The 14,136-nt window shown below is 43.1% G+C and overlaps 1 protein-coding gene across 4 annotated transcripts in view; it reads right to left on the bottom strand.

Moving 5' to 3' along the window:
* Positions 1-11,901, bottom strand: part of CLINT1 (clathrin interactor 1) — a 57,173-nt gene extending 45,272 nt beyond the window's left edge. For 2 of the 4 annotated variants that reach the window (XM_040988183.1, XM_040988098.1), the window contains exon 1: positions 11,711-11,900. In XM_040988183.1, coding sequence (XP_040844117.1) covers positions 11,711-11,751 — 41 coding nt within the window. In that variant the 5' untranslated portion in view covers positions 11,752-11,900. Of the gene's footprint in view, positions 1-11,710 lie in introns of all 4 variants that reach the window. The other 2 variants (XM_040988270.1, XM_040988022.1) reach the window with 2 other exon arrangements.
* Positions 11,902-14,136: the final 2,235 nt, after the last annotated feature.

The following is a 14,136-nucleotide window of genomic DNA, read 5'->3' as shown; positions in this document are numbered from 1 at the left end:
CCCATTCAAAGAAAGGAACCAGGAGCTTCTTCCTTGTGTCCCACGTGGGTGCAGGGTCCCAAGGCTTTGGGTCATCCTCTACTGCTTTCCCAAGCCACAGGCAGGGAGCTAGATGGAGAGTGGAGCAGCCAGGATACAAACTGGCTCCCATATGGGATCCTGGCATGTGCAGGGCAAGGATTTAGCCACTAGGCTATTGCACCAGGCCCCATGTGTTAATTTTTAAATTACTCTATAAAATAATCTCAAGATGGCTAAAGGAATATTACTTACATTAAATTAAAAATCAGGATTAAATCTCCAGGACATTTGTTTCTTTAAAATTTTATTTACTTATCCATTCATTTCATTTGAAAGTCAAACTTAAAGAGAGATCTTCCACCCACTGATTTTTACACCCAAAAGGCTAAAAAGGCAAGGGCTGAGCCAGGCTGTGGCCAGGAACTCGGTCCAGGTGTCCCATATAGGAAACTTGGTTCAAACACTTGGCCACTATCTTCTGCTTTTTCCAGGCTGTTAGCGAGCAGCTGAGTTGGAAGTGGGGCAGCCAGAACAGGAAGCAGCATCCACAGAGCATGCTGGCACGACAGGCTCCTCCAATACATTTCTCCAGTTCTGCTGGTTTGAATGCTAACACTAAGCCTGCTAAGATGCCAGTCTCGATGATCAACCTGAAGCTACCCTTCATTTTCAAATGAAGTTGATGGCTTAGGGATAACGCAGGTAGAAATCCACTGAGGATACACATCTAAAGATGATGCATCAATCCTGAATATTTCTGTAAATTTCACATACACAGATATTTTATACTAGTTTGCCAAATAGAGTGCAAACATCTAGCATTCTAATTAGAATAGTGCTGCCATAAGACAGACTCTTAAATTACTCAGTAGTCAGCTGCTAGTATAAACAACTTAAAAGCCAACAGGGGTTGCAATACAACGTAAGTCTTGTGAATTGCAGGTAAAAGACTAACAGAAAATAGCATTAAGGAAGAATAAATTTTAGGGGAGGATTTTATTGACATAATCAGAATAGTTACTGGTTATATATACATATGCACTTGCATATGCTTTTTGTTTCCATGTACTTAAGTGATATAAGCAAAGTAAATCAGTGGAGGCAGAAAAAACAAGCTAAGAATAGACATGCAGAGAACCCAAAACATCTCAATTTTCTAGAATTAAAAATATGAGAACTGGGCCCAATGCAGTAGCCTAGTGGCTAAACTCCTTACCTTGCACGTGCCAAAATCCCATGTGGGTGCTGGTTCTAATCCTGGCTCACGCCCTGCTTCCCATCCAGCTCCCTGCTTGTAGCCTGGGAAAGCAGTGGAGGCGGGCCCAAAACCTTGGAACCCTGCATCCATGTGAGAGACCTGGAAGAGGTCCTGGCTTCAACTGGCTCAGCTCCAGCCATTGTGGTCACGTGGGGAATCAAGCAGTGGATGGGACAATCTGGGTACAATTAAAGTTTCTTAAGGAAGTTTCGTTGAGTACTTACAAGTTGCAACAGTAGGGCCAGGCACAATAGCATAGTAGTTAAAAGTCCTCGCCTTGAACGCACTGGGATCCCATATTGGCACCAGTTGTAATCTTGGTGGCCCTGCTTCCCATCCAGCTCCCTGCCTGTGGCCTGGGAAAGTAGTTGAGGACGGCCCAAAGCCTTAGGATCCTGCACCTGTGTGGGAGACCTGGCAAAAGCTCCTAGGTTCAGTTCGGTGCAGCTCGGGTTGTTGCAACTACTTGGAAGGTAAATCAATGGATGGAAGATCTTCCTCTCTGTCTCCCCTCCTCCCTGTATATCTGACTTTCCAATAAAAATAAATAAATCTTTTAAAAAATCCTTCTAAGTGAATGACAAAAACCAACATCCTGTAGTGATTCAATATGGGAAAATCACATCTTTGTGCACACAAATGTCGGATGCTGTGCTGTTTGATAGCATAGACATTTTCCCATTTCTTCCTTTATATATATATATAAAGTTTTATATATATAAAGTTTTTTGCAGAGACAAGAGTTCTCCCACCTACTAGTCTACCTCCCAAATGACCACAATGGCCAGGAATCAGGAACTAATCTGGTTTTCCCACATGGGTGACAGAGATCAAACTACTTGAGCCAACACCTATCATTTTCCAGTGTAAACATTAACAAGAACCTGGACTCAGGAACACAGCCAAACTTGAACCCAGGTACTCTGATAAGGAACAGGCTTCTTAAGCACTACACACACACCTACCCCTAAGACTCAACTTTTCTGAGAGAGAAGCACAATCTCACTATTAAAATTTGCAACACTTTCTAATTCACTTCTTTAAGTTCTCAAAAAAAAAAAATCCATGGTTCAAATTATTTACTTGGGACTATTCAACTGAGCTAGAATAGGGATCTCCTTTCAGAACATTTCTCAGAGTTAGCATGCTGATTTCCCTCTTCATTTGTGACACCTTATTCAGTCACATCTTCACAGAAAATAAACACTGTTTTAAATACCAGGGCCTCTCTTTCATGATAATTTTGCTCAATCTTGTTTCTTTCTACTCCAAATTCCCACAGAATTTACATTATCCTAGCGGCTAATGTCCTCGCCTTGAACATACCAGGATCCCATATGAGCATCAGTTCTAATCCTGGCAGTCCCACTTCCCATCCAGTTTCTTGCTTGTGGCCTGGGGAAGCAGACAAGGATGGCCCAAAGCCTTGGAACCCTGTACCCACATGGGAGACCCGGAGGAAGTTCCTGGCTCCTGGCTTTGGATTGGCGCAGCACATTGTTGTGATCACTTAGAGAGTGAATCATTGCACGGAACATCTTCCTCTCTGCATATCTGACTTTCCGATAAAAAATAAATAAACCTAAAAAATTATATTTGACTTAATGAGAAATGAGCATACTTCAAAAGCTCACTCAGTATTGAACTGATAAATATAAGTCAAATACACCTAAGTAAGGATTATCTGGTATCTTCAGTGCAATCAAAAACAAAAGTTCTATCCAGATAACTTAATTGACTTTAAGAAATGACAACAAATGAGTAAAATAGAAAACAAACTGTACTTTAAAATTGTGAAGCAATATTTTGATGAGAATTCTTGAGACATTGCATAAAACATACATGTACATTTACCACAAAGACAAATTTGTGGAGCAGCTCAACTAACTAATCCTTCACCCACAGTGTCGGATCCCATACAGGTGCCAGTTTGTGTCCTACTTTTATCCAGCTCCCTGCTGTGGCCTGGGAAAACAGCACAGGGTGGCCCAAAGTGTTGGCCCCAACACTGGTGTAGGAGACTCAGAAGAAGCTCCTTGCTTCAGAATGGCTCAGCTCTGGCCGTTGTACCCTTGTGAGGAGTGAACCAGCGAATGGAATATCTGTCTGTCCTTCTCTTATCAATCTGCCTTTCAAATACAAAGAGATAAATCTTTAAAAATAAGACAACCTCGTGGTGAAAATTTCAAGACTTGCATAGGAACCATGCAAAATTTATATATTCCCCAGAAAATTTAGAACTAAACGAAATTATGTCAAAAGAAAGCAAAAATTCTAAAACAACCAACTTTCTGTTTGCTACTTATTAATCATAAATGCCAGATTCCACCAGATTATTCCCAAGAAAAAGCTTGCATGACCATCACTGCACATTAATAGATTTAATAGTAATTAACAACTTAGTTAAATCTACCCACAAATCATAACTATAAATTGCTCTAACATGAGACTATGCCATATTCTTTTTTTTTTTTTTAATTGGAAAGGCGAATATACAGAGAGGAGAGACAGAGAGGAAGATCTTCCGTCCGATGAGTCACTCCCCAAGTGAGCGCAACGGCCGGTGCTATGCCAATCCAAAGCCAGGATCCAGGAACTTCTTCTAGGTCTCCCATGTGGGTGCAGGGTCCCAAGGCTTTGGGCCGTCCTCGACTGCTTTCCCTGGCCACAAGCAGGGAGCTGGATAGGAAGCGGGGCCGCCAGGATTAGAACCGGCGCCCATATGGGATCCCGGGCATGCAAGGCGAGGACCTTAACCACTGTGCCATCGCACCGGGCCCTGCCATATTCTTTTAACTTTACTTAATTTTCAGGCTGTAGGGCTCTCATAAACCAGAAAGAATTTGTCAATTTGGGCAAGTGTGTTAGAGAACCACCACATCCTCTCTGCAGCGTCCTTCCCTGTGTAACTACTCCTCTACTGTCAGAGATCAGGAATTTGATATTATTTCAGAGAGCTCCTTTTCTTAATATTGCTCAGTCTCTAAAGAATAAAGAATCTTAATTCACATTTATGAAGTAACTACTCTGCTTTGAAAGAAATGTCTTACATTAGCAATATCTTTAAAATCTTGAAAAAAATATAAACAAGCTTAATAAAATATTACAAGAATTGGCAGATGGAAATTGCAACATGTCTTTCTGAAAACTATTCTTCAACATGTCTTTTAAAAGAGGGTTTCTACAACATACTTTACAATTTGGTAAAGCTTATACTTCAGTAAAAATAACATGGCATACATAAAAAGAAGTTAAATGAGTTTTCCTATATGAAGGTTAAGTTGTCTTTTTAGTTAAGAGTTTTAGGAGTGTTCATAGAAAAAAAAGGTTGTGGACCAGTATAGTCCTTACATACTTGCAAATAATCTCTAACGGTGTATTTTTATTGCCTCAAACACTAATGTTTTCATTTCTCCAGGTTATTTTATATATAATACAGTAACATCAACAGTTTATTACATATCAAGTACTATAATAGGCGTTTCACATCTAACTCTCTCAACACTGTAAAGCATGTGTCATTACTTCCACCCACTCTGAATTCATGGAGACTCACAGCCATGCCTCTAATGCTTGGCATACTGTTCCTCAAGAGCAGGCACAAGATTTCAACTCAACGTTCATTTTCAAGCCACTAACTGCTTTCCAAAATGATTAAATATCATGTGCATGCCTAACCATAGTGGGAAAATTACTTTGGTTATCAAATCACTATATATATAAATTAACAGGGGGATGGCGCTTTGGTGTTAACAGTTAAGCTACCAGCTGCAGTGACTGCACATGGACATTGGCTCAAGTCATGGACACTCATCTTCCAAATTCCCAGCTGATGAGCCTGCTAAAGCAACAGAGGATGGCCCAAGTCCTTGAGCCTCTACACCTTCGAAGATAGGGTGAAGTTTCAGGCTCCTGTCTGAGCCCCTGCTATTGTGGCCACCTGCGGAATGAAGCAGGCAGTAGAAAAAAGATTCTTTTCAGCCTCTCTAACTTTATTCAACTAATAAAATATTTGAAAAATAATTAATATACACACACAATTAGAGCAAACAAGGAAATCTCACATGAAAAATAATGCCCTAAAACACAAAGAATAGGCTAAATTTATGCTGTAACAGGTTAAACCACTGCCTGCAACACCAGCAGCCCATATGAACGCCAGTTTGGGTCCTGGCTGCTCTGCTTCCCATCCAGTTCCTTGCTAAAATGGCTGAGAAGCCAACAAGAAGATGGTCCAAATACTTGGGCCCCTAGCAACTACATAGGACATTGGAAGGAAGTTCAAGCTCCTGGTTTAGGCTGGCCCAGACCAGGCTGTTGTGTTTACTTGGAGACTGAACCAATAGATGGAAGCACTCCTTGTCTCTGTGTCACTCTGCCTTTAAAATAAGTACTTTTTCAAAAGAAAGAAACAGTAAACAGTTACTATTGTAATGTGCAGCTACCTGAGTCTAAAGTATAACTCTTTGTTTACAGGAACACTAGAAGTGCTAAAAATGTGCTTTGAACCGATACAATAATAGAGGAACATGTAAATAACTCCATGAGGATGCAATTAGCCAAACCTAGAAGGAGGGAATTGCAAACAATTCAGTTTCTTCAACAAAGATACTACCAGGAGGAAAGAAAAGAATATGGACTTTGAACCTATAGATTAAGAGAATTAAAGGCTACATTCACCCATCAAAAATAATTATAAAGCAACAAAAAACTGAATACTAAGTATCTGGTATTAAGCAATTGCCTTTTTATTTAGGGCACAACAATGGTGACTAAATTTTTAACAAGTAAATGCTTACTGTAGGGTTTGATGTATTCATAGAATTACTTATCCTGACCCAGACTGGGCCGCAGTCAGGGTCAGCTCACAAAGGCCAGCCGCCGGGCTGAAGCAAGGTGCTGCTCTTACTGCTCGCCACGACTCTTTGGACCTGACATTTTGCACAGAAGCTAAAATCCCAGCTACATAATAAATGTAAAAATGCAATATTAAACAATAAAGCCGCCAGAATATTAAAATTAGCTAAGTTGCCTATGTATTTCTTTCTTCCTAAATGAAACAGTAAATAATCATTAAAAATAAACAGGAAAAAGAGTACAGCAAGAAACTCAACTATGGGAGCTATACTGTGAAATGTACGGGTACTAGTGACTACTTTTGTTGAACATTATCTGCAAACAGAGGAAAACTACTTGCAAACGAACACTACTGAGTTCAGGAAAACCTAAGAGGCTGCTAAGTAGTTTTTAAAAGCATCTTGACAACAGTACTAAATAGATTAAAGTACAGAAAATCATCCTAACAGATGCCAGAAGATAAACTTCTCTGTACCTACTGTTGTACAGTTACTAGAATAATTATTGTCTTAGTAAAAATGATTACCTACAATCAGTTCAAAGAAAAGTTGACATGGAAGATTAGAAAGTCGACAATCATCTTTATCTTTACTTTAAGCTCCAAGAAGCACTGGACAGATTTCAGGGTAAAATCAGACAGTATGCTGCAAGAAAGCAAAGTCATTAATCCATGCTGGTTGTAGCATGTTTGTAGGGGCGAGTTTCTTAAATGCAGGTATTTCACTTTATGAGTTCAGAAAACTCAGTGCTTAATCAAATAAATAATAAATATATTTTCGTTGAAAGAATTGAATGAAGCATTCTGTCTGGAGCTGGCTGACCAGAATGATACTTTCCAAATCAGTATATGATCTAAAATTTTAAGAACTAAAACAAGCAGATACAGAACAAAAAGTTATGGGGGAGACAGCGGCCATCATTAATAACTTAAAATGGACTATCTAATAACAGTTGCTCTAGGACCTTAGCCAGAGCACCGAGTCACTACTACAAAAAGGAAAAGGGCAACTGATGAAACAGATTTACCACTGACATTACTCTGAAAGGAAGAAAAGGTTTAGTTGGGCTTGAACAATAAGTAGCAGGTTGGATATACTGTTATTTTGTCACTTTCACCACATTCTTCAAACTTGGAGGGAAATTTAACAGAACTACACCAACCTTCAGCTTATGCTATTTATGGTAGGGCAAAAATAAACAGATTTTAATTTTCCTACCACCTCAAGTAAAGGGAGGCAGGGCACCAGGATCAAGTTAATCTGTCTCCAAAGGAGTGCTGTGGCTTCCTCTTTCCTCCCAAGGCTGCCTCTTACGCAACCCATCAGGAGGAGGACACTGGCACCCCAAGTTCATCTGGCCTATGGTTCTATCTGCTTCCCCTTAGTCCCACACTACTTTGTAAAATAGATCCCTCTAATACCACCAGGAAGTGCAGCCACTGTAGAACATGTCCTCTGACTCAGCTTTCAAAGACTTCAAGACCTCAAAAGTCAATGACTGACTTAGGCCGCTATATCCAAGAACTGCTATGATACTACTCTAAAAGTGGCTATAGCAAACACATTCTTAAAAGAGTACATTTTTCTTTTTGAAGGAAACTTCAGTGGATGTGCATGCGTAGTATAAATCCTGATTTTCTTGAGTCATGAAATGCACCCATTACAAAAATCATTGAAACACAACATTTACTAAACACTTTAAAAACAATTTCCCTTTCCTGACTAAATTGTTATCCAGAGAAAATAACTTTCCCACCTTATCTGCCGCTGTGAAGCACCAATTATTTGGTGCTCCAATTACTTTTTCCTTGATGAAAACTTTTCTTTAAATTGCTATCAAAGTTGGAAAAGGTGTTACTTTGTCCAGTCCTCTCCCCCCCCCCCCATATTACAGTTAATGGGTCCAAAGTCTGGAAAGTCATGTGATTCTTAGATCACACATACAGCTAGTTTAAAAGGCAGAGTTGGGGTCTGAACCAGTCAGATCCCTTCTGATCCTTCGTTCTATTAACCCAGCCATCAGAGCTGTCCTTAAACATCTCACTTGCTTCATTTCTAAGTGTTAGCATTGTTTTACCCCTTAGACCATCAGAGCGCAGTTCCAGAGATCTGCTTCTCTTCCATTACAGCTCTGGAAGGTACCCAGTCTCACTGGACACAGGTACATGCTATTCATGGGAGTGGGATAATTTATTCTCTTGCTGCCAGTGAAAGATGAAAACTAAATCCTGAGCACTCATCAGTAAAATAACCCAATGTTCTAAGCTTTTTATCATGGGTAGAACACGGAGGAATGCTTTTGTTTAAAAAGGTCCTTGGTGGCAACATTCTTACTGCTGACTAACTACCTTCAAGTCTCCATTTTACACTGGATAGCAGAAAGGAAGATGCAAATTTTTTATTTTTTATAAATTTATTTACTTTTATTGGAAAGGCAGATATACAGAGAGGATGAGAGACAGAAAGTAAGATCTTTCGTTCAATGATTCACTCCCCAAATGGCTGCAACAGCTGGAGATGAGCCGATCTGAAGCCAGGAGGTTCCTCCGGGTCTCCCATGCAGGTGCAGGGTCCCAAGGCATTGGGCCAAACTCCACTGTTTTCCCAGGCCACAAGCAGGGAGCTGGAAAAAAGTGGAGCAGCCAGGACACACTAGTGCCCAATTTAGAGTGACATAAACTTCATTAAGAGAAATTCCAAGCTTGGAGTGCTGCTTTAGTAATATTCCTTTACAGGTATTCATACAACCATTAAGCCCTTCTGATAAATTCTTCCTAATGAACTTCCAATACAAGACAAAGATTTAACCACTAGGCTAAAACGCTGGGCGCAGATAAAGATTACTTTCAATAGGTCTTCCACTACATGATCGATAACTACTCTCATAACAAAACTTAGCTGCAAGTACCTGAAGATTAATAACGTCAGTAATTAAGACAAACAAGAGAAGAAAACCTAGTAGGAACACTGTCTTAGTTTCTTTAGAAAAATGTACAGCTTTGAAAAAGATGTATCATTTAAGTATCACAAATTTAGATTTCTAAAATAACATTTCGGGCCCAGCGTGGTGGCCTAGCAGCTAAAGTTCTCACCTTGCACGCGCCAGGATCCCATATGGGCACTGGTTCTAATTCCGGCAGCCCCGCTTCCATCCAGCTCCCTGCTTGTGGCCTAGGAAAGCAGTCGAAGACAGCCCAAAGCCTGCGTGGGAGACCTGGAGGAGCTCCCGGCTCCAAACTTCGGTTCAGTGCAGCTCTGGCCATTTGCGGCCACTTGGGGAGTGAATCATTGGACAGAAGGTCTTCCTCTCTGTCTCTCCTCCTCTCCATACATTTGACTTTACAATAAAAAAAAAAATCGTTTTAAAAAGTTTGTATAAAATAACGTTTCTTAGTGGTTTTCTTTTCTCACTTGACTTGAAATAGATAAGCCTTGAAGAAGTTTCTAAAAACTTAATTCGGGGGGCCAGCATTGTGGCGTATGTTAAACTGCCTCCTGTGACACAGGCATCCCATGTCAGTGATGGCTGGAGTCCCACCTGCTCCACTTCCAGTCCAGCTTCCTGCTAAAGTACCTGGGAAAGCAGCAGAACATGGCCGTAGTGCTTGGACCCTACGAGGTGACCAGGTAAAGCTCCTGGCTTGGCCTGGCCCAGGCCTAGCCACCTTGGCCATTTAGGGAGTGAACCAGTGGCTGAAAGATCTCTATCTCTGCCCTTCAAATGAGTAAATCCTCCAACAAATTTAAGCTGGGACAGAGGGTTAAGCTGACATTTAGGACACCCACATTCCAGGTATGAATACCTTATTCCTTGCTCCTGATTCAGCTTCCCACTAACGTGCAGGGAGGGAACAGATGACACTTTTGCTCTTGACACCTACACGGAAGACCCCGCTGGGATTCCTGGCTTAAGTTTAGTTCAACTCTGGCTGTCGCACTTGCGACACAAACTCACCAGACTGGAAATCTCCCTCTTACTTTGTGTCACTCTGCCTTTTAAATAAATAAGTACATTTTTAAAATAAATAAGGAGGCTTCCTAAGAAACTTCGATTTAGAAATCAGCCATTATTTTATCTTTGATAAGCAAAAGCAAAGGGTGTACAAACAGCAAAACAGCCCAGAATTTATTATCAGAAGGCCTTAATGGTTGGATGAATACATGTAAAGGAATACTATTAAAGCAACACTCCAAACTTGGAATTTCTCTTAAAGTTTATCTCACTCTAAATGCACAACACCTGCTAGTTTCAAAAGTTTATTAGTCTCAACATCTGTGCTAACAGCTTCATGTGCAATTTAGTCTTCATAATAACACTCCAATGTAGACATCATTATTTCCATTTTGTACCACAGAAAACTGGGGCACAGTCAGGCAAGTTGCCCAGGTTACAATACTTTAACCCAGCCCTGCAAGTCTGACATCTTACGCTCATTAGGCACTATAGTGCCTTTTTTGGTTGCGCAGAAAACATTTTTATAACTTAGACAAATCTTAGTTTTATCTGATCCACTGTCCAACTCATGGTGAACTATGTTGTTTTCTGGTGTCAAAAGTCTGCCAATCTACACTTCCTGATTTGGGGTCAGGTGGGTGGCACAACCGAATTTTTCTCACCACATATTGCATAATCAGCACTAAAACTCAAAAGGAAGAGGACTGGTTGAACTTCTAAGCCTTATTTCCTGCTGGCCTAGATCATCACTGTTATATGTGATACAATCAATTTAAGTGTTTTATTTTTGTGGTAAGTCACTGAGGTTTTTTTCACGTCTTAAAGAAAGTCACAAATCATAACCTGGTTATTTCCCCCGTCCAAGTCAAAAGCAGAGCAACAGGATACAAAGCTGGCGTGTTTTCTTTAGGGGAAATTCCCAACGACGTCTTCATTAAACCAAATGGAACAAGTGGTCCACCAAGGAAATGGAGGATAATCAAACCAAGTTGTAGATCATCTACTTTCACTGGTACTGGAAAAACAGAGGATGAGTCTCTCCTCTTGAGTAACTTCAGCCTGACCACATCGGCCACTTGTTACACCTGCCACCCACTCCAACACTGAAGGAATTAAAATAAAAGCCAAGCGAGTTCAAATAAAAAACAACAAATAAAGTAACAATAAGGAACATTCCGACCAAGCCTAAGATCTCCCTGTGCTATACACCCTGAGGACAGAGAGGGCCAGTGCAAGGCGTCCCCCACCCCCCAAGCCTTCCCTGCTCGCCCTGGAGGCAAAGCCCAGAGCGGGGAGCCTGGACAGCACTCGGGCCAAGGCGCTGACCCAGCCGCGGACAGCCCGGCCCTCCTCCGGTCGCAGGCTCCACACTCCGGGATTGGGGCAGGGGCGAAGGCAGGAAGGCCTGCACAGGGTGTTTGGAACGGGGACGGGGAGGGTCCCTTCCCAGCCTCGCCGGTGGGAACGAGGCCCGGGACTGCAGCCGCCGGCCGCCGCCATCACCGGGCCGGCCGAGGCGGGGGGCGTGCCCCGGACGACCCCACGCGCGGGGACCCCCTGCCCCGGCCCCTCCGCCGCTGCCCCGCGTGGGCCTGGCCCACAACTGTCCCCGATACTCACGCTTTGTCCACCAGCTCCCGCACCTTCCACATGTTCAACATCTTGCCCGCGCGGGTCGGGCCACCGCCTCCTTCTCCTGCTCCCCACGGACCCCGGGACGCTCCTGTGCCGGGGCAGGTCCACACCGGGGTCGCCGCCGCCCGCCGCCTCCAACTCCCTCAGTCAGCTCCTTCCCTGGCCACGGCCACGGCGCCGCCGGTGACACGTCGAGACGCGGCGGCAGGGGCGCTGCGTGGGGCGGAAGTGCCCTGCTCTCCGCCCGCTGCGCGCGCGGCACGCCGGGATTTGTAGTTTCCCTGCGCGCGCAGGCAGCCGAGGCGCTGAGGTGCTGAGGTGAGGAGAGTTTTGCCCATATTCCGTGGTTTCTCTGGTCCAGACCTGCCGAGCTGGAAACAGGAGGTGAGGCCCGGCATCCTGGGCTTGAACACCTCCTGCAGGTGATTTTAGTCACGCCCAAGTGTCAGAACTGCTGGTGAAGGTCCTAGCCCAATTCATAACGTTCTTGTCAAACATAAGGAGTTGTTCTGTTGGTGTTGAGTAGGAGTTGTGACGGGGCTTTACGGTCCTCTTGGACAGATACATCTCTCTTTTTTCATTTACAAATGACCAAACCGAGTCCTCTGTGGTGGCCTGTGAAGTCCCGCCTGTGGCGCAGGGGACCCCTGTGCGGCCCGGCCCCCCACTTCCCCAGCCGCCTGCGAACCCCGGAGAAAGCAGCCGGGTTAGGCGCCAGTCCTTGGGCCTCGGCACCAAGCAAGTCTGGGAGCCGGGAGAAGCTCCTGGCTCCTGGCTTCTGTCAGGCCCAGGTCACGTTTGGGACTTGAGCCAGCGTCTCTTCCTCTCTCTGTAAATCTGCCTTTTCAATAAATACACATTTGGAAAAAAAAAAAAAGTCCAAACCTTGCTGCACCTTAGTTTCTGCTCATTTAAATTGAGGAATTTGTATTTTAAGTTTTTCCGCTCTAATTCTATAATATGGTCTTTTTTATGTTTAAAAAAAACTATGTGGTATTCTGATTGTATACTTTGTTATAAACCTTAGACATTCAGTTCACACTTCTGTGGAACAGAAACAGTACCACGTAGACACGTATGAATGTGTGTTGTATATGACATATCCAAGAACCTGCAGGTTTATACCGGCTGGGATCCCATATGGATGCCAGTTCATGTCCTGGCTGCTTCACTTCCCTTCCAGCTTCCTGCTTGTGACCTGGGAAAGCAGTGGGGGACGGCCCAGAGCCTTGGTACCCTGCGGCCACGTGGGAGACCCGGAAGAGACTCCTGGCTCCTGGCTTTGGATTGGCGCAGCTCCGGTCATTGCAGCCAATTGAGGAGTGAATTAGCAGATGGAAGATCTCTATCTCTTTCTCTCTGTAAATCTCCCTTTTCAATAAAAATAACTAAATCCATAAAAAGATAAAAGAAAGAAATTTTTATTTTCCTTTCTACTATCCACTTTAAAATGGATACTTGAACCAAGTTATTCAGCAGTAAGATTGTTGCCACCAAGGACCTTTTAAATAAAATCTTTCCTCTGTGTTCCACACATGATAAAAAGCTTAGAACATTGGGATACCGGTTCTAATCCCAGCAGCCCCACTTCCCATCCATCTCCCTGCTTGTGGCCTGGGAAAGCAGTCGAGGACGGCTCAAAGCCTTGGGACCCTGCACCCGTGTGGGAGACCTGGAAGTGGTTCCTGGCTCCTTTCTTTGAATCGGAGAAGTTCCAGCTGCATTGCAGCCGCTTGGGGAGTGAATCAACGGATGGAAGATCTTTCTCTCTGTCTCTCCTCTTTTCTGTACATCTGATTTTCTAGTGAAAATAAAATACATCTAAAAGCAAAATTCATTTTAGTATATGAAGATATAGGCTTACTAATTAGGATACAAAGATGGAAGGTGCTACATGGAGAATCACTGAACTTGCTTTACATTATGGGTATAGCCAGATAGCCTATGAACTTTTTAATTGTATTTCATTTTTATCTGAAAGGCAGGGAAGAAAAACAAGAGCGATATGGCTCACCTGCTGGTTTATTCTGGAATGTTTGCAGCTGCCAGGGGTGGTGCCCAGAGGCAGAGGCGATGAACTCACCTTTAGTCTCCCATGTGGCAGCAGGAACCCGAGTACCGAGCCATTACCTGCTGTCTCCCACGGTGTGCAGAAGCAACAAAACCAAACTGGAACTGGGCACTCCAGTATGGGATTTGGGAATCCCAAGTGGCACAATAGCTGTTATACCAGATGCCTTCTTGCCGGGAACTTTGAAATTACCCTCACAGAAACACTTTCAGGGCCGTTGCCCTCACAGTGTGGAAGTGGTCCTGGGCTGGAGCAGTCCATTAGACTCTCACACGACTAATAAAACTCTTTACCAGAAAAAAAAAAAAAATAAATGAAGGAAGGAAGAAAAAAAGAGGAA

Source organism: Ochotona curzoniae, unplaced genomic scaffold, assembly GCF_017591425.1.
Source record: "Ochotona curzoniae isolate NIBS_2020 unplaced genomic scaffold, NIBS_Ocur_1.0 contig_1, whole genome shotgun sequence".
In the NCBI taxonomy this organism is placed as follows: Eukaryota; Metazoa; Chordata; class Mammalia; order Lagomorpha; family Ochotonidae; genus Ochotona; species Ochotona curzoniae.
The sequence above is the reverse complement of the archived record's forward strand: the minus strand, read 5'-3'. Positions and strand labels throughout refer to the sequence as shown.